At 39.9% G+C, this 21,481-nt stretch overlaps 2 protein-coding genes across 4 annotated transcripts in view; one reads left to right on the top strand and one right to left on the bottom strand.

Moving 5' to 3' along the window:
* The window catches only part of LOC110828575 (uncharacterized), a 90,795-nt gene that overhangs the window by 34,340 nt on the left and 34,974 nt on the right, over positions 1-21,481 (bottom strand). The window lies entirely within an intron of this gene.
* Positions 5,202-17,811, top strand: LOC110828570 (glutathione S-transferase 1-1). Its single transcript, XM_022061393.2, has 5 exons — positions 5,202-5,395; positions 8,550-8,608; positions 11,207-11,351; positions 12,654-12,821; positions 17,581-17,811. Exons 1-5 carry the CDS (start codon positions 5,255-5,257, stop codon positions 17,719-17,721), a joined length of 654 nt encoding a protein of 217 aa, XP_021917085.2. The 5' UTR covers positions 5,202-5,254; the 3' UTR covers positions 17,722-17,811.

The raw sequence follows: 21,481 nt of genomic DNA, 5'->3' as shown, positions 1-21,481 counted from the left end.
AGAAACAACGACTTCGTGTTTTATCATGCCAAGGGAACAAACAATCCAAAGATAGAGGACTGAGCTGAGGCGGTTAGAAACACATATATTGCCCACGTTGACTGCTTCGGTGAGAGCATTCATAAGCTATGTCTACACTCGTGCGCTTTCGTTTTCAACTTTCAATTTAACTTACGCTTCAACATTCAATTCAACTTTCGTTTACGGCATGCCTTTGTTGAATGTGCCCCTAGCTGTCCACACTATGCTGCCATTTGTCAGGCAATTCTTCTGAACAGGAGAGAGGAACATGGCAGACGAAACTTCACTTATGGGCATAAGTGCAGCAGATTTAGTTATCGCAGGTGAAAGAAAAAGAAAAGAACAACGGCGGCGACGCATATGGATGAAGGATTATTTAAAGAAACGGAATTTTGGAATTCTGAAGGATTTGGAAGTCGATGAAGAGGTTCTATTTAGAAACTTTACACGAATGTCTAGAACAAACTTCAACACGCTTTTGGAAATAGTCGCGCCGAAAATCGCAAAAAGGAACACTCACTTCAGAGAAGCGATACCTGTTGCGATCAGGTTAGCTATAACGCTGAGATTTTTAGCTACCGGTGATTCGTTTGCGTCCTTAATGTATTTGTTTAAAGTTTCCAAGCAATTCGTTTCAGCAATGCTTCGTTACTTTCCTTAGTTTCCCTAGGTGTTATCGACTCTGTAATGAACAGCAGAGACTTATAGGCAAACCACGTGGAGGAGTAGTTATCTTCAGCGCCCGAACCACTTTTTCTTTTAAACACTTTTTGGCGTTCCTTTGAAAAGTATGAACGCAAACTTTTTATTTTGTTTTTCACACTCTTCACGTCGATGTTTAACTTGCTGCTCATCTCAGTCAAAGGATCGCTACGTTTTGTTTTATTAGTGTAGTCTCGATGGTTGTGGTCCCATAACAGTTGAAACGACCTGTAAATGTCGATAAACAACAAAGTTTCTTCTTCCGAAGACGCCATCTTGAGAAGCGAGACGCACGGCGTGTTGAACCAAAACCCACTCAGGCTGGGAACACGTGCAATGAGGCATGCGCTGCTAAAACTGCTGCCGTTCAACTCTCTTCAGGCATGCGTAGACGCATGCGTTACGTGCGCTATTGCTTGCGCTATAACGCATGCCATTGACGAACGTAAAAGCGCACATAGCTATAAGGAGTGCTGGTATTCGTGATCTAAAAATGACTACTCTAAACGTACAGAGTTTAAAAACTCATGTGCAAGACATTGCAACGGATACAGTGATAACTGATACTGATATCCTGGCGCTCACCGAAACGTCGATGCACAATAACGAAACTGTAAATTTGGAAGGTTATAAATGCATCACGTGACGAACAAATAGCAGGCGGGGAAACATGGAGCAACTACCATGGCTACCCCACATCTGTTGAAGAAGCTACCTAAGGAAGATGGAGCAGATTACAGAATAGCTGCAGCTGAAAACAGAGGTGATATTTGTGCTGCAGAGTGTATGGTCAATGGTGAAAAAGTTTTAATTGTAACCCTGTATATTTGTAACCACACACCTATTGATGATTGTAAGAGATTTATTTTGAGTCATTTGAGAAATTATACAAAGATGTTTTCAGTTATGGCCACTAAAGATCCTAATACAATGCCGATAATATTGACAGGAGATTTTAACATTGATTTAAAGAAGGAGGAAAATCAAAGCTTTGTCACATTTATGGAAGAAACGTTTGGCTTAATGTTGATGTCAAATCCTGAATGTAGTACAACTAGATCAAAATCTTGTATAGATATGGTGTTTGCACGAAATGTTGATACTCTAAAGTGCACAAATTTTATAACGTATTTCAGCTACCACAGACCCATCTTAAGCGTAACTAATTCAGGTTAAATAAGCAATGTCTTAATCAAAATTTACTCAATTGTAAAGCATGTATAAAGTAAATATTTAGAATAAAGCCAATATATAAACTTCCTTTCCGTATAGACGTATTTACGTCAAATTCTCCGGAACCGTTGTTCCATTATCACTTTTTTCCCTGGGAAATGATCTGATTGACTAAAGTCACAAACCAGAAAACTGTCCGAGACCCAGAAGATGAATTTGTAGAAACTCTCTTATTTCCCCCTTAGTAGATACTGCGGAAGTCGAAATTGAGGGTTGACATTTCTTTATTCGTTCGCTTGTGGCTCGTGGAGAAGAAACATGGCATAATTATTCCTTAAGCCAAATGAGCGAACACAGGAATGTCATAAATCTAGGAAAAGTGTCCTGAGTTCGATTTCCTTCAAGTGCGGTCCCTTTAACTCCGAAACTAAGCGAGACAGAACAATGGCGCTAGGATCAGAGTTTCTCTCCTTCGAAGAGAAGATTACGGAAACAACGGCCTCGACATTGAGTTCGACTCCTTTCATGAAGAATGTTTTGTGTTAACAGGAACTTAACCGTGATAAATGAACGACGCCAAGGAAACATTCTTTCGTTTCGGAGAGGAAATTACAGGATCTAAGGTCACAGACCCGATTACAGTCCAGGTTTCGAGGCTCTCCTAAGTTATTGGTTTCAGGGATTTTTTTACTAGCGTATTCAATTAAACACATTTAATGTTTAGGCGTATAAGTTTTCGGGAAATAAGCACTGATATGAATTGTAAGCAGTTGTCTGATGTTCCTGCGGTACACTCCAGGCATTTTACTCAGTCACACTATGGTGCGACACAGAATACAACAGAACCGGAAGAACAAAGGAGGCGGCCATGTTGAATTCGGAGGTTCGCTTCATTCTCGTTCGTAGTCAGGAACAAATAATTTTCACACTTCTTTACTGCTTAGTGCTTGGTTATGGATCACAGATGACTGTAACTTCCCTTTACCATTCTAAAAATAAAGAGGCCATCATCTTCGTATTTTTGTTAAAAAGAATTTTCAAGCAGAAATCTCTACACAATCGAAAATGTCTTATTCATAATTATCTAAAAAAACTGGCGTTGTAAAAGTAGTTGATTTGCAATCTTAAATATCTCTTGGCATATTTCATTTATAACAAAATAATATCAGGGCGGACAAAGAACGCGAGCAGTAAAAAAGTTACAGAGTAATGGTGATGGAGGACAAGGGGCGACACATCACAGTCTGCCCACTCTCCTTTCTCTCTGTGTGACACTGTGTATAATCACCAAGCCATTCCTTTGCACGCTTAAAACTGTTGAAAGATTATCAGTTAATGTAACCATACAGGAACCATTATTCTCGTGATTGTGCTCAGCTGTGCTTAGGTTCGAATAAAAAACACAAAACCAATAAAAGTCAGAAGGTTTCTGATGATGGTTCATTACAATATGAGAGATTATTTTGTAATTCGAACACCATGTAAATTATAATTTTTTTCAAAACCTGGATTCTGTTTCTGTCTTAATCTGTATCGATTATTCTTCGCATTTAACCCTGCATTGCATATTTGCGGTGCTAGAAGGTCATGACGTCGCATGTACTTGGCTTAGAACTGATACAGGCAAGTTCATTTGGTGAAGCCTCGTAGAGAAATTAATGCAAACGTTCTCAGCCATTTGTGGGTGGTCTGATTTCAGATCGATTTATCTGTATCAGATATACAGATTAAGACTGAAACAGAATCCAGCCCCTGAAGGAAAACGAACTCAGGACACTTTTCTCAGAGTTCCGACCTTCCTGTGTTCGCTCTTTTGTCTTAAGGAATAATTTCGCCATGTTGATTCTTCACTAGCCACAAGCGAATGAGTAAAAAAATGTCAACCCTCAATTTCGACTTCCGCAGCATCTACTAAGGGGGAAATACGAGAGTTTCTACAAATTCATCTTCTGGGTCTCAGGACAATTTTCTGGTTTGTGACCTTAGTCAATCAGATCATTTCCCAGGGAAAAAAACAGAATTTGCCTTAGCGCCATTGTTCCCTAGTGCTTGCTATCCGAACCACAGAAAACATCTTTGTCGGGGTTCGAACAAAGAAAATATTTTCTTTCGCCCAGCGCCCGGGCCCCTCAAAAATCATCTTTAAAGTTAATCAATTGCACTGAAACCGGGCGTTATTTTTAAATAAGGGCAATTGGAATTGTCGTTTTCTTCACGTCCCTTTTGTTTATTTTTAAATGTATTCTCTTCTTACAGGGAAAGTACTTAGTATTAATTATTGACTTCTTACATTTATGATTGAATGTAACCAAATTATAAGTTAGAGTAAGTCTCTTTGTGTGTTTTTTTAACTACTAACAATGTGTAAATATGGACCGACAATGGTCAGCTTTAATGTGAACACCTGCGTGTATAACAATGCAGGAAAAAATATTAGAAATTTCTAACCGATGTCTGCAAGAATGTTGGCTGAGCATGCCATAAGACTTTTCACGTTTCTTATACATGCAGTATGGAAAAGAAGTCATTATATCTGTTTTCTCATTGACCTTCAAACATGCAATTCACTGCCCTTCAGTGACCCACAACTTAGATAATACACCCACAATGTTGATGAATTCTAATTTATGGTTCAACTAAAATAGCTTGACCTTCAAAACCTAAGATATCTTACTAATGGTCTGGTTATGTTGAAGGGATCATGACGATGAGTAGAAGGGCTGACAAGTATGAAAATGTACAGGTATGTGTATGTCCGAGGCAATACTCAATCACAAACTCGGATTGTTTGCAGGGATAGTGAGGCTGAATAATATAAGTCCAATTTTACATCGCGCCTCGCACTAGTGCGATCTGACACGGCCTAACCTCCTCCGTCGTCTTGGTAACAAACAGAACGGCAGACTCAAAACAGCTGCTAATCTCTGGCAATTATTCAGTGATCGTATCGTATTGCCTCGTGAAAGATACAGCGCACATCTCTGACCGTACCCACTAGAGTCACAAAATAATATAACAAAGGAAACATACATTTTATTTCATCAAGTGCGTTGCTGATTTTAATTACATCACTTTTCTTCCCAGTCCGTAGGTAAGACTTGTTGAACATTTGCACATTTGTCTCTGTCTTCATACAAAATGTTGTATCTTTGCTGCCACAGTTATCCGAACAGCACGCATCCAGATTTCTCCCGTTGTGTACTCTGATGATTAGAGAATTGTTTACAACTGATAAGAGCATGTTGGTAATCTATCTGAGCTCCAGTACCATAAGTTACGTCGTTAAAAAGATATAAAGGGAGCCAGCTCCTTTCCGACTCTCAGTTACTGCTTCAAGCTTAGTTTCAACTGGTTCAATATGACTATTGATTTCTATTACGTTAATGCTAGCGCTCCGTGTAGGTCGGTTTTGTTGCTGGCCAAAGCACTCAAGATTGAACTCAACTTGAAGGTGACGGACTTGTCGAAAGGAGACAACAAAACTCCAGAATTCCTCAAGGTACAGTATAAAAGCCGCCTTTTACACTTTTCTACCAGAACAAGAGCATTATCCAGTGTTCTAATTAAGAGCCCTTGGCTCGTTGCTAAAGACAGAAATTCTGATCATCAAATCTTATAAAATTTAAAAAGAGACGGTTGATGATCTGTGTAACGTATTTGTTCATGTCTAAATAAAACGCACTAAAGCTCCGTTTGATACGGAAAATCAGAAAAAGAGTGTGAAAATGATTCATTCTTCCATCAGGGCCATCCTCAGAGCGGGGAGAGTGAAAGAGCCGCCCAGGGCCCCGCACATGCCCATTACGACTTAGTAAATACTTTGTACGCAGCGACACCTTCAGCGCTCAAGAACTAAATATAAATAACACCGATGGTAAACAAAATTAATGTAATTTTAATCCCCGAACACAGATAAGAATGCACTCTTTAATAAATACACATCCTGGCTACGGTAATATTGAACTTAAAGGTTATCGACTTCGTTTATTAATTCTTGCGTGTCTTACGGAGGGGCCGCCAGCCCGCACCTCTCCGTGGCTTTGATTCACGCGTCGTGGTATACTACAGCCCGTCCAGCATTAAGAATAGATTAAAAGAAAATTAGTCATATTTTAACGATATTTATAACTAATTAATAATTTTGATTGTAAAACAATTGCGTAAAACTCAAATTTTGATCTATTTTATGTCTTCCCTGCGATATTCAGAAGACGTAATATTCTCACCCATATTTTTACGTAAATTGTACACAGATGTTACCCACAAATTATTTCGGCATTCCAACCCATGCAACTTTTCAGATATTTTGTTTTTATTTTGGCATTAACTTCAAGAGTTGTGTCTAAGTGTACTGAATATCAGATCCAAAAAAAGTCTGAAGTACGCAAGCCTAAAAGAGTGGTCTTGCATATATACATATATATATATATATATATATATATATATCATATTTACTGCTGTAGCTGGATTTATGTTTAAGAGCGATAAAATCCAAATTATACCGCATTTTTTACTCTAGTCTGTCAACGTTAAAAAATCAAGATTCATTTCTCGAGACATTAGTTTCAGCAACCTCTTTTTCCCTTTGCAAAATACTGTTCTCTTGAACATAATTTCGAAACGTCCTATAGCGAGCGAACTCTATGGAGCAGAGTTCTTGTTGAGAAACTGATGATTATTATGATTATAATCACTCAGCCAGTGATTAAGTTTCCTAACTTTCATAAAAACCCTGAAGATTCATTACAGCTTTCACAGACGTTGACCACAGAGTCTTATCTTGAGCCACACTGTTCCAGTTCGTGTCCTTATCCCATATTGTCATAAGATTCATTTTAATATTATCCATCCAATTACGCCTAGGGCTGGATCTTACAGATGGTCTCTTCCCATCCGGTTTTCTGATTATTTTTCTTGTGTATATATTTCTCATCCCTTCAGTGCGTGCTACATGCCTCGTACACTGCTCCCCCTTTATTTAATCATCCCAACTATACTTCGTCCTTCTCGTATGTGAAGCAGTAATGGATTGTGGAGCTACAGAGCAAGTAAGTAATACTAATAATTGGTGAACAATACAAATTGTGAAGTTCCTCTAGGAGACAGAAAGACAACAATGCTTTCTTAGTTCCATCGTAGCAAATATTCGCTCGGAACATTCTGCTTAAAACACGTATTTAATTTACATTTACATCGACATAAAGTATACTGTTAATTGACCTACAATGAATAACCCCCCCCCCCACATCAAAATTTCCATTTCGTCTGCAGGAGAAATACACAGTTGTGCTGCTTTCAAATTTTATTTTACTTTTAGGAAGTGCAGAACGATACCATAACGCATTCATTTTAACGACCATGTATAAATTACAGATTCCACGGCTTATTTACAAGATAATAATCTCTGTTTGGTCCCGTGTTTGGAAGATAGAGAAATACGTTGTGACCAGCGCAATATATTCAACAATTTCTGTAATGACACGTGAATTATATGTTCATTATATTTCATACTTATGATTCATCAACTTGGAAAGCTGCAATAAGAAAATTATGAATTTTTAAAGTAGTAAATATTAGTCACAGAGTTCTTTAAGAAAACATCAACACCATACATATTGTGACGTAGGTTGGTACGCCCTTTATTGTCAACCTTGATTTATTCACGTTAAATTAAATCAGCTACAGATGTCTGCACTTACAGACGACTCACCAGTATAACAACAGTATCTGAGTCTCTGTTCTCTGCTCTCGCACGCACATTTCTCACTCGCACTGTCCTTCGAGCCTATCTAGTCCCCGAGCTCGGCGCTGTTTCTCTCACGAAGGACACAACAAACGATTCCCCGCTTCATGTGACACCCCATCCTGCTTATGCAGCTCGTATAGCTCGCTTGTTATCGCTTACGTCGGACATTACCGCTCTTTGGCTCCACTCCGCTGTCCACAACAGCTTATCGCTTGCCACTCTCTTCGCACTCGGGCAGGCGACATTTTTATAATCGCCGGCCCAGCTGTAGAAGCTTCCAGACCAGGAAGCCTGGAAGGTTCGCTTCCTGGAAGTTACGACTACTAGAAGGTTTGCCTTCTAGTAATTTCTTGTAGCTTCTACCATACCTCGGGAGGGTAATACGGCGTGTAGAACATTCGGTCCTCGTCCGCTCGCCAGGGAGGGGAGTCAAGCGCCCTTCCCCTCCAGCGCTAGCCATCGGGACTTATGACTACGACACGTCACAATATTTTAAATGCTAAACGAAGCGAAAAAGTCACAGAATATGAAAATGTTCATTTTAACAGCGTGTTCCGTAAAACGTATTTCAAATTTTAATCGTCCACCTGCTTCTTTATGCTCATAAGAAACGAATCTTCTAAGCATTAAATTGGATTGAAGGAATGGATGATAACATAGTTTGTATTTTTATCGTGTCGTGTAATACCTACTGGGAAATAAAACTTATCATCGTGGGTTTGGAAAGTTTTAACAAAAGGTACCCATAAATATTTTAAATGAACCCTGAAAGAGCGCGCAGTTGATGAGGCATATCTGGGTATTGTTGGTTTGTTGGTGCACAGCTTATTCCTTGTAAACCTACAAACCAAAATTTGATATGGTCGTTTGGCATTCACTGCATTGTTACCCATCCTGTTTGTTACAGCTAAACCCTCAGCACGCAATTCCAACAATAGACGACAATGGGCTTGGAATTGGCGAAAGGTGAGAAGCCTCTACAGTTTATTAAGACGTGTTCTCACACTGGCACTGGGGTAGGTTTTACCCCGAACCCCTGACATCATCACTGATGCCTCATTCACCGCCACGCCAGCCGTGAGTTAACAGCCGGCCATAATGGCACAATCTCGAGTCGTCAAGGTTTGGATACTTCGCTGTTCCCATTAAAAGAAACTCTCTTTCAAGGCGTTCGCATCTGTGCATGTAACTCCAGAACGGATTTTCGTCAAACTTGGTGTGGACGTTAAGCCATTGGTGTTTACTCCAAACTTTTCTCATTTTGTGAAATCGGTAATGCAAACGTGGTGGATGGCCGAACTTTCAAGGTCGGAGAATGATCTTCCGTTATAACGTCATTAGCCTATCCATGTTCCTCCGCGAAGATATAATCGTCTCTCATGACGTCAGCGCTGGACTACAAATAAAACTTCATTTATTCTGCACGAAAATAAATATTGAATTTCTCCCTGCCAAATGTCGCAAGAATTAAGAAATAAAAAGTAGTAATGTTTATTACTAGGGTCACCTGCCTCCTATTTCTGTGGTCATCAAGGTCTGAACAGTGTCCTTTCAGTATGTGTTCTAAAAAAAAGTCAAATCCTTGAGACGAACTAGAATTGTCACTTGAAATAATTGTAACTTATTCAACTTTACTGTAAGCCGATAAAGTCAAACTAAAACGTCGTAGCGAACTAAACCCCATCAACTGTATCATGAATTAGGTACTTTGTGTACCTCGGACGTTGAGGACCGACGTAAACAACTTCTTAAGGACATGTCTGAAGTTCGGTGGCTGTTAGATTCTTTACTGTAGAAGACTTTGTTTACTGTTATAGAGTATATTGAACTCAGTTCGTAGTAATAAATCAGCATGTCCTCGCCTTATTCCTACTGCATTGATTTTAAAGTTACAACGCTCAGACAGAAAATTACTGGAGACATAAAGAAACATAAAGGCTTCAAAGTAAATATTAACTAAACAGAATCCGTTTTAATGAGATCTGCACGTTGCCTCGTGATCTGGAGTATGATCGTGGCACCAGCAACAGTTATCTCTGAGCAGAAAAGATCTCCATGCGATAAACAATTCATGATACATAATTCACACGACGGACTCGTTACGCTACTTCGCTTCTGATCCGATGATCAGATCAATGGCTTCATGCTATTAACATCGAGTATAGAACAAATTAATCTGTGCACTTGTTTCTAGCGACATGTATTTATTATCGATATTGCTCTGTACAGTATTTTAATTTTCGATGGGTGTAAGTTCCGTGAATTTATTGCTGACAATTTCTTTCGATAAAAATCCTCAAAATTTCTGAAAATGTAACAAGCTTCACATTGGAATACTTGTATTTATATTTTTCAGGTGGTCTATAAAATGTTGGAATGATAAGTGAATAAAATCCTCTCGGGTTATGAGCAGTGTGAAATGGTACAGATTCGCCGACGTTTCAGGGACCATCTGTCCCCATCATCATCTCTTCCGATGTGACTGTGGAAGCCGGCCCTCCACTGCCATATCATGAAGGGGCGGAAACTGTACCGCAGAGGCAGGCTAGTTTTTACCATTTTACACGGCTTATATCTTTGATGGATTTTATCAATTCGGTTTGCCGTGAACATTTTACATCATACATGTTGAAATGTTAATTACACCCGTGCAAAATGAGCAATTTTTCAGTAGAACTGTTTGTACCAACTATTCGAATTTATAAAATTCCGTAATTCGAATTTACCAGTCGGTTTAGCGATTTAATCCATGCAAAAGAAAAGGCCCAATGTCATTACGTCAACGGTAAAGGTCGTGCGAGTGTTGGTGGCACCTAAATGCGCTAAGTGTAAGCCGAGAGAGGGGAGTTCAGTAGTAGTGGGGGTCGCAGCTGTCAGCTGCGGTGACGCACCGAACTATACACGGCTAGAGCTACACACCAACTGAAGCTGACACCTCTATAGCGCGTGCTTTGGACGGGTCCATGTCATACGACCAAAATCAGTCCTTTGCGCAAGTGCCAGCACTTCTCGCTCGGCCTCTACAGACAGCTTGCATAAATAAAAGCAATTCTTCACTAGAAGGCGCCTTATGCCAAGATGTTGTTTACATGTGAGTCTCTGAGAATCATGTGATTAATAATCACTGCAACGCAAGATTACACATTACAAGAGTGAGTCAGCACAGTGACAGGAATTATGTCCCCACATTTAACCTGACGACGAAGGATGATTAATCCTTCGAAACGTATCGATTTTTAATGTTCTGAGATGTTTAAGACTTGAAAAACAGACGATACATAAGTACAGAACAAAATGAGTAACTTTTATGCGTATTAGTAAGTTCCGTTGTACAAATTAACTTCTCCTTAACAACAATCACGATAATCTAATTGCAACAGTTATTAATAATCAGTGTTATTTAATGGCACTGTATTAACCTCCAAAGTGTGGTTGTATGCAATGCTAAATCAGAGGTTAAATTAATACCAAGGAAAACTGGTACAGCGAGGATGCACAGCTTTGCCACAGAGCACACTAAATCTGCTAGAATTTCAATCGTAATTCAGAGCTTCATTTTCCCAGCCGCGCCATCTTGGCCTACCTTGTGAACCAGTACGGCGAAGACGATGATGCTCTGTACCCAAAGGATCCGAAGAAGCGCGCCATTGTCGACCAGAGACTGTACTTCGACATTGGAACTCTTTACCAAGGTTTCTTAAATTATTATGTAAGTACTAATTAAAATTTTTAAAAAATTAAAGCTGTTCCACTATACACCATATACGTGCTTTGGGGGGGAGAGATGCATAGCTCCTACTCATTCTCGACCTCGGCACTAGATGGGGGGTGAGTGGTCAGCATCACGCACCGGCCGCGCTTTACCCCCGGGAAAGGGCCCCGATACCCATTTTATAGGAGGCTGGGTGGGTCCCAAAGCTGGTCTGCACTCAGAGGCTAGAGGAAAACTCTCTGCCCCCATCGGGGATCGAAGTCCGGTCGTTGCTAGTTACTATAGTGACTGAGCTACCGAGGCTTGTACATTATATAAGTAGTACACAAAAGAAACACTAGTGTGTTGTGCCTCACTGATAAGTTGAACACCCACAATCCTGTCAGGTGAGATTTTAGTTTTTCACGGCGACGAATATAAAGATGGCCGTCTTCTATGACGTAGCACCGTGTAGCCTGGTAGATCCTGACCGATGCTGCAGGGCGATTACAAAGGCAGCAAGTTCCTTTGAAACGTCGGTTAATATCTACCCAACTACACAGCACAAGACAGGCATCTTCATATTCGTGTTGTTTGATTATGACCGAAGTTTCTTGGAAAGGCTGTCAATAAACTGAACGGGCAACGCGGTTGAATGGCAACCAAAGCTGATTTGTATTTGGGAGGTCGCGCGATCGTTTTCGGTCCAGAGGCTGCCTATAGTGAAACGCTCTTTTCTCGTAGTTCAATTGCTCCGTCCAGGCAAATGCTGGAATAATTCCAGAAAATAGCCCACAACCGCTCCAGTTCAGTAAAATACGTAAGGGAAAATAATTAATCCGAGGGGACGGGAGAAGATGATTCTACTCAGTTGTTCTGTACGGGCTGAGGGGTCAGGAATATCTTGTCGGGACTGGAATATACAGAATATTAACTTGATGCCTCACTGCTGTGGTTTCCGACTCGAAACAAGAATGCTAACCCCTGAAAGCCAAGTATCACCCACCTGATTCCACAATCAAGATTTTTCCCTTTTTATATTTATGAGTGTCATACGATTCTCACTGTAAACAGCGAGTATTTCCTAAAACAGCACGAACCAATTGATATTTGTATTGGTGAAAAGTTGTTTTATTTTCGATGATTACAGAATTCTCAGATATCGTTTAGACGAGCTTTGGCTTCAAAGGGTTACAAAATTTTGTTTTAATAATGGTTCCACACTCTGTATTTTGGCAATGATGTCAATCTAATGTACGTTTAAAAACCAGTGATCTTGTTAGAATATATTAAAAATGTATGCATGTTGTATTTTCACAGCTGTTTCCCATCATTTCTACTGGAACTCACGGTGACAAAGCCGGCTTGGAGAAACTGGAAGGTGCATTCCATATCTTAGACGCTTTTCTGGAAAAGCAGAATTGGGTTGCAGGAAAGAACATCACTATTGCTGACTACTCCATCATTGCTTCAGTGTCAAGCATTGAAGTAAGGCAACTAATTTTTATGATTCCTTTGCACAAAGCATACATAATAATTTATGCGTAATTAGGAGTCGATGTCTACCTGTCCGCATATATTATGTCACAGCCGATTAAATATTTCGATTAAATTTGAAACTGACATCAGGGATACGATTTGTTAATGGCAGGCTGTCGTAATTAACAATTATATGTGATATTATTTTAAATGTGCACGCATTAATTGAAGATAAGGATATTAAGGTAAAACATAGATTTTATGGAGAATTAAAGCGTGTATTTGATCAGTTTGGTAGAGACCACATGAAAATTCTAATACGAGACTTCAATACCAAAATTGGTCGGGAGGATATTTTCAAAAGCGATGCAGAAACTGAGCACGAGTATCAGGTAAAGACTTGGAATAGTTTTGAAGTCCTAGAAAAAGCTGACGAGAATACAGAGTCTAGGGAAGTAGATGCCAATAAGGCCTGGGTAAATATACGGGATAACATGAAAATTTGAGCTAAGGAGATTGTTGGTTATCACAAAATTTCGCGAATAAAAACATGGTTTGGTGAAGAATGGTCCGTCTTGGTAAGACAGAGAAAGCAGGTCGGATTTCAACGGCTGCAGGCCCGTTCGCGAATAAACAGCGGCGAGCGCTTAAGTAACAAAGGATCGGACTGGTTACCAAGCAGGGCCTGAGGATGGCAGCAGAGGTTGATCTCGAAACGTTGTCAGAAGATAAGGTTAATTCACCGTTCGGACACCTGACGCGGCTTGTAACCCGTGAGTCTTTCCTCAACTGCTGTCGCTGTGAAAACTTCACTTTATACAAGGAAAGATATGTCAGTGATAGTCGCAAAAACCAGCAGAACTCCGAGGAATAAGAAGACGGAGCATCTCAAAGATCAGACAGAGGAGCTGGAAACTAACAGCATAAACCAAAGCTTTAGAGAGTTGTTTAGAGGCATAAATGAAAATAAGAAAGGATAAAAATCTAGGACACATTTGCTCAAGGATTCACTTGTTTTCATTGACAGATGGAAAGATTACTTTATGAAGTTACTAAATGCTCACGTAGCTGATTAATTTAAGGATGCTGGAGTACATACAGCAGAGCCCTTCATTCCGGACCCGTGTCTTAATGAAGGTGAAGTTGCCAATGGGAAATTCAAACGTTATAAATCCCCAGGTATCAACTCAGTTCTAGTGGAACTAATCCATACCGGTGGTAGGACAGTGCACTTAGAGATACACAAGCTTACAGTATCAATTTGGAACCAGGAAGAACTGCCACAACGTTGGAAAGAATCGATTGTTGTCCCAGTCCATAAAACAGGGGAAAAAACAGTGCGGTAAGTTCCGAAGTATCTCTCTTTTGTCAAAGTCATACAGAATTTTATAGAATATTCTTCTGGCACTTTTAAGCGCATGTATGAATGAAACTATCGGGAACGATCAACGTGGATTCCGCCATAATAGGTCAACTATTGATAGGACCTTTTGCATTCGACAAATGTTAGAGATATAATGTGTCAGTACGCCAACTATTTGTGGACTTCAGGAAGGTGTATGATTCAGTCAGAAGAGAAGTACTTATGGCATTTTTATTGAGTTTGAAGTATCAAAGAAATTTCTTAGGTTAATTAAGATGTGTGTGGACGAGGTATCTGCCGATCACAGCGGCCACGCGATCTCAGGAGTGGGCCTTGTGCGCTTTGACACTGGGACCGTGGATTCGCTTCTCACTCAAGGTTTGTCAAAGAATAGCCCACTGTCTTTATGGAACCTTAATGTTCATCACCGTTTTCACAATAGCCCTCCGCCGGACACTATCCTGAGCCAGCTGCATCCAGTTCGCTCCAACGATTCCTCTCCCCCTAAGGTCCATCTTAACGTTATCCTCCCACCTACGCCTAAGTCTTCCCTTCAGGCCTCTCAACCAGTACCCTGTAAACACCAGTACACTCCCAATGCGTGCCGCATGTCCTGCCGACCTTATCCTCTTCGATTTAATCACCCTAACAACATCAGGTGAGGAGTACAGGCCGTGAAGCTCATAATTTTGCAATTTTCTCCGTGATCCGTCTTACTCCCTTTTACGTATTCCTCAGCACTCCGTTGTCAAAGACCATCAATCTATGTTCCTCCCTTAAAGTGAGACACCAAGTTTCACGCCCATACAGCACAACTGGCAAAATTACATTTTTGTACATTTTAATCTTTACATTTTTTGATTTGAGACTGGAGGACAAAGGACTTTGGACTGATTTATAGCAAGCATTCCCTTAATTTAATCTGCTCTTGATTTCGTCATGAATGTCATTTTGGCTTGTTAGTGTCTTCCCAAAATATTTGAATTTTTTCACATTTTCGAACAATTCACTAGCTATCCTTATACTCTGGTCCTGTCCTGGATTCTGATGCCGAGACATTATCATATACGAGGGTCGCTCATTAAGTAATTCCCCACATTTTTTTCCTCAGAACATATTTATTCAAGATGGCTCAAATTTAGTGACAATATAAATCAATGTTTCCTTTACACATACTATTTTTCCACATAGTCCCCATCAACTTGTACGGTTTTACGCCAGTGTGGAACAAGTGCATGCATGCCTTGCCGGTACCAGCTCTTGTCCTGTGCACGTAGCCATGTCCTCACTGCTTGAATAACGCTCTCGTCATCTTCAAACCTTGTTCCGCGGATAGCATCTTTAAGTGGCCCAAAGAGATGGAGTCGGAGGGTGGATGGGGCAGCACCGTTCAACCAAATTTGGTGATTTCTTCCCGGGTTCTCGGACTTGTGTGAGGGCGTGCATTGTCATGCAGGAGCAAAATTTCTGCTGGATGCTTTTGAGGCCGAACTCGTCGGAAACGCTTCTTGAGGGTTTCCAGGGTCATAATGTACGCGTCTGAATTGATGGTCGCACCTCTTGGCATCACATCCACAAGAATGACCCCATCACTGTCCCAAAAGACAGTCATCATGACTTTTCCGGCGGAGGGAGTTGACTTGAATTTCTTCTTTCTCGGTGATAGAGGATGATGCCACTCCATTGACTGCCTTTTTGTCTCCGGCTCAAAGTGGTGTATCCAGGTTTCGTCACCTGTAATGATCCGGGACAGAAAGATCTCTCCCTCAGCATCAAAACGCTCCAACAATTCAGAAGAAATCGTTTTCCTTTGAATCCTGTGGTTTGCTGTGAGACTTCGTGGAACCCATCTTGCGCACACCTTCGAATATGCAAGAGCCCGGATAATTGCAATTACACTTCCATTGCTGACTGAAAGCTGTTGGGCCAATTGTCGAGTTGTGATGCGCCGATCCTCACGAATAATGGCATCCGCGCGGTTCAACATGTCTGGAGTGGTGGCTGTGGCAGGACGCCCAGAGCGCGGCAGATCACGGAGCTCGGTTTCTTCACTTCCTGAAGCTTTAACTCTCTTAGCCCAGCGACCAACGTTGCTCCTATCGACTGCACAGCTTCCATACACAGCACACAAACGTTTATGAATGTTCACCACCGTTTCTTTTTCAGCAACAAAGAATTCAATTACAGCTCGTTGTTTGTAACGAGAGTCGTTCACAGACGCCATTTTAACAGTTCACTACAGCTCCGCTATCAGTTGGAATCATTTGAAACTCCGTACACGAACGCGGGAAACATCAAATCTCAAGCATGTAAAAGTGCACTTTTCTATCTTCATTATTGGCTGAGAAAAAAAATGTGGGGCATTACTTAATGAGCGACCCTCGTACTTTATCTTTCCTGCATTTATTTCCAGACAAACGTCCTTACTAGCCCTTAGGAGTGTTTCTGTTTTCGCTTTCAGAGTATTTATATTATCACCCAACAGATTAATGTTATCAGCATAGGCCGAAAGCTGATGTGCCCATTCAATTCCAAACAGTCCTGATATCCTTGAATTTTCATGGTGGCAACTTCTAAGGCAAAACTTAAAAGCAGCGGCGATAAAGTATCTCCCTGTTTCAGGCTATATACATATGTTTACCTACACGAATTTTGCCAGAGGTTTCACTTAAACACGTTTTAATTGACTTGACTAGATTCTTAGGTATACCAAATTTAAGCAAATTATTGTAAAGAGCTTCTGTTTCAACCGAGTCACAGGCTTTCTTGGAGTGTATAAATAGTTGATGGACTGTCCCATTATACTCACAATTTTTCTCCAGTATTTGGAGAATCTAGAAAATTCGATCAGATGTAGATTTATTACGATGATCCCCAATAATGTCATTGGCATATGGAGTCAACCTCACCAGAAGAATGTTGGATAACAAATTTTGTAGGCAGATAATACGAGGGAGGAGATTCCTCAATAATTAGTGCAATGTCTTCTTATGAATTAGTACAATAACAGATTCCTTCCACTGCTGTGGAATTTCGTCCTTATTCCATACAGAGCAAATAAGTTTGTGTATCTCGGAACCCAAAGATTCGTCTTGTGATTTGGTCAGCTCGGCCGGAATCTGAATTTATCCTTTTTACAATTCTCAATAGTAGTCTCTACTTCGATGAGGCTAGGTTCTGGCACTAATGGCTCAGCCGTATCTGTATCTACCTGCGAAAGTATCATGAAACCCATGAACATTTAACATTTGATTAAAGAAAATTTTCCACCTATTTAAAATCCTGTGGGGATCTGCGAGGAGTTGACTATTCTTTGTTAGCTGTTGCAGTCATATAAATGAAACCCACAATCCGAGGTAAAAGTATTATTAATACTGTTAAAACAAAATGCTGTTTCATTTCCAGGGCTTCGGATTTGACGTCAACAAATATTCCAACGTTGCCAAATGGTACGCAAGAGCCCAGAAGACTATAGATGGCTATAAGGAAATTAACGAAGAAGGTGTAATACAACTCAAGCAGTTCTTTAAGAAATTTCAGAAATGAAAATTACTCATTGAAAATATGCTGACATTTTGTGTTATTACAACATAAAATAATATCTGTTACTGTGAATTAAAACTGTATTCTGCAAAACCTGTCTAAACTAATACGTTCGTGGTATTCAATCCAGAGTAAAGCAAATGTCTGGGGCAACGTTTGAGCCTTTTCAGTCCACGTACCAATTTTTAATAGGGACTTAATTTGTATTTGAAACCAAGAGTAATCGTGTATTGTACAAACGACAAGATATTCATACAAAGACTCTTTCGTTTTATAAACAGACTTTCAAATTTAAACTGTGAAATATTTTGGATAATTTTGGCTATAAATCGAATATACTTCATGTAATTACCCCATGATAAGTCTACGTGTACCCTATAGGGGTATCTGCACCACAGATTCAGAACCACTGGTCTGCGGATTGCCTTGAATGTTATTGAGGATTTAATAACTACTTATTTTCGTCGCACGCAATGTTTGTTTTTCTCTCGTAGTTACGCTATAATTTTATAGAATGACACGATATGATGGCAGAAAATATCGGTATTTACACTGCTTGTTGATGACTTCGTCTGATAAATATCAAGATACATAAAATATCCGACTATGACAGCCGTGAAACTTATCTATTACTTGTCTCTGAATTTTCATTGTGTTTTCTTAATTACAAACATACTGACAATTCAGACGTAATATTTTGTACAGATGTTTGAAATTCACTCTACATGAAATTTTGCTGTATAATTGAAACAAGCTAATTTCATGCATTTATATTTTATGTTAGTTCCCATATTTACGTAGAATAACAAGAGAAAAAGGGAGCTAAAATAAATATTGCTTAGTTTCTCCAGGGAACCATTCCCACTACAACCACCTTAAGTTGAATAGTTTGTACTGTGGTCCATTATATTTCGATTTGTTGTTTATTCGACGAATACAAAAGATATGCACATTTCGCCTATTCCACTGGAATACAAATTTATGTTCAGTAATTCAAGAATACTATTAATCGTACTACATATTTCTCATTCTCCGTTAAATGCACTTTTTTCCTTAAAAGGTTTCTCGTTTCAGCTCCAAATGTTCTATCAATTTTTGGCGCACTGACATACAAACTTCAGAGTCGCCGCATTGAATTCTGACACTCGGGCGTCGAACTTTATAGGAGTTGTCACTTTAATCTCGCTTTGTACATTCTAACAGTCTCTTTATCCCCCCCAACAGATATCTGCAGTCTTTGTAATCGTTGACCGCAAAAGAATAATAGCACCTCTATTCACAAACATAAATATACGAGGTGCGATCGGAAAGTTTCAAGACTGTGTCAATAGAGGGCGAACCGGATGTAGTACGAGCTTCTGCCTTTAGGGGGTGCGGCCTACATTCATAGTGAATCAGTGTGCCAGCCGGCATCATCGAATTAGCATTTGTTTCTTAGTTACGGGCGTTTTGGTAGTGCATTACACCGACCCTCCTGCGATTTCGGAATGGCAGATTTTCATGAACAAAGAGTGTGCATCAAATTTTGCCAAAGACTCGCCAAAACGGCTACGGAAACCTATAAAATGCTAAAGCAAGCATTTGGGGAGTCCGCAATGGGTCGTGCACAAATTTTTGTGTGGCATTCACGTTTTAAAAATGGCCGAACCTCTGTCGATGATGACGAGCGTTCTGGACGACCATCTTCGAGCACAACGCCCGAAAATGTTACGAAGATTCGGCAGGCCATTCACGAAGATCGACGTCGTACCATCAACGACTTGTGCGACATTGTTGGGATAGGCTATGGGACCTGTCAGCTGATTCTAAAGGAAGAACTCCACATGCGACGCATCCTGTCTGAGGACCAGAAGCAGAATCGACTTCTCGTTTGTCAGGAGCTCAAAGATCTTGCAAGAACCGACCCCAACTTCCTTTCTAAGCCCCGTGTGACTTCTTCCTCTTCCCAAAGATGAAAATTCAGCTGAAGGGAAGGAGATTTGAGACGATAGAAGAGATTCAGGCAGAATCGCAGATGGTGCTTGACAGGCTGACAAAGAAAGATTTCCAGGGATGCTTCCAGGCTTGGCAGCGGCGCTGGGATCGTTGTGTTCACTCCCAGGGGAACTACTTCGAGGGTGATGGATGAATTTAATACCTGAGATAAGTGTACGGGTTTTTGTAGGCGCAGTCTTGAAACTTTCCGATCGCACCTCGTAGATTCTAGCACTACTTTCAGGTACCACTAAAGAAATTCTTATCGTTAGAGCTAAATATTGCGACAAAAATTATGTCGAACAAACTACTAATTACGTATCTTATATAAATAATCTATATAATATGACCGAATAATTAAATATCGTTTCCTTCTATGAAATGGCTAATACGTACTCTTACTTATATAATTTCATTTCAGTCAAACTGTTCCAAAACCGCGTCTTCGTTAAAAAGTCTAGGCCCACAGAGCCTCCTATTCAATTCTTTCATCTGGGGCACTATTGTGTTCAGGACGCGAAACTGACCAATCACCTCCATCTTGCCCGAGTGACTTTTACCTCCAGGCGCCCTTAACCCTTCGAGACGTGGTGCCTGGGCGTACAATACACTTCAATTTAGGATTCGATTTTTCTTAAATTGTCTGTTTTACCACCACAAAAATATTCTGTAATAATGCTGATGGTAGCTAACTGCGGAAAAATCAATAAGCAATTCATAAGTTAATGTTAAGAAATGTATTGTCAAGCATGTTTACGTGAGGCCTATTACAAATCTCGTTGGCAGATTAGACTTAGCGAATAGACAGTTTACTGCGTTTCAACGAAGTAGAAAGATTATTGAAGTATCTTAAGTTTGGTTCGAACTTTAATACCGGTTGTTTCAGAAAGCTAAGGATAGTCAAGAAAACCTCTATAAACGTTGTTCACAAATAGTATTGCCATCTGTCGCATGACGCATATAATTTTTAGTTATAAGGAACATTGCTAAAAAAAACTTTAAAAACTACCGGTATTTATAATTCTCTTACCACTGACTTAAACAAACTTGAAAGAATCTAGAAATTTTTTTGAAGTCAGCGGTGGTAAAAGCATTATAAATAACGGAAGTAATTAAATCTTCTTCAATAGGCTGGTGTAAAGCATCATAAGACTAAGTACAAAAATAATAGTCCATATCTTTATGGCATGAAACAATAGGCAATCGATATGATGATGGAAATAAAGCGAAATGTCAAAAAGAATACCAAGGTCTTTAATATAATCTGAACGCGGAATATCGGAGTTATAAAGGGCATAATTAAAATCATCAAACTACGACCTAAAGCTTTCACGGCGACTAACATCAGGTTCCTGGAGCCAAGGAAAGTCTTACGAATCAACATAAAAGTTATTCTAGAAAAGGTAATTACTAATTTTACCAGCATTAGACGTCATATGATTTGTACTGCACTAATTATGCACACGTGACCGTCAAATCAAGCAATCGTCAATCGAGATAATGCGGCGAATTTTTTTTTACATCAACAGCAAAGAGAAAAAGGTCGAAACACGTAATTTTACTACTTACGTAGTTACCGCATATTCTAAGTAACAAACTGTCCATAACAAAACATGACGATGACCGGGCAGGGCTTTGAAAGGCGACAAGAAAAAGTACAGCCAATTAGTTGGGGTGAAATACGTAACCAGTTAACATATCCACTGGACAAGCCGTAACTTTTAAGTTTATCGAAAGGTTTAAGTTTACATCGAAATAGATGGAATCACATTGTCCTCAAGAACACTCA

This window comes from Zootermopsis nevadensis, unplaced genomic scaffold, assembly GCF_977971745.1.
Source record: "Zootermopsis nevadensis isolate Lab colony 2312 unplaced genomic scaffold, Znev_1.0 Znev_ptg000017l, whole genome shotgun sequence".
Taxonomy (NCBI): Eukaryota; Metazoa; Arthropoda; class Insecta; order Blattodea; family Termopsidae; genus Zootermopsis; species Zootermopsis nevadensis.
Note: the sequence above shows the minus strand (reverse complement) of the source record. Positions and strands in the feature narration are given on the sequence as shown.

Coding starts and splice junctions, on each gene's coding strand:
- LOC110828570 (XM_022061393.2), top strand. CDS start 5,255: ATGACTATTGATTTCTATTACGTTAATGCTAGCGCTCCGTGTAGGTCG. Junction 5,396..8,549: donor AAACTCCAGAATTCCTCAAG/GTACAGTATAAA, acceptor TGTTTGTTACAG/CTAAACCCTCAGCACGCAAT. Junction 12,822..17,580: donor CTTCAGTGTCAAGCATTGAA/GTAAGGCAACTA, acceptor TTTCATTTCCAG/GGCTTCGGATTTGACGTCAA.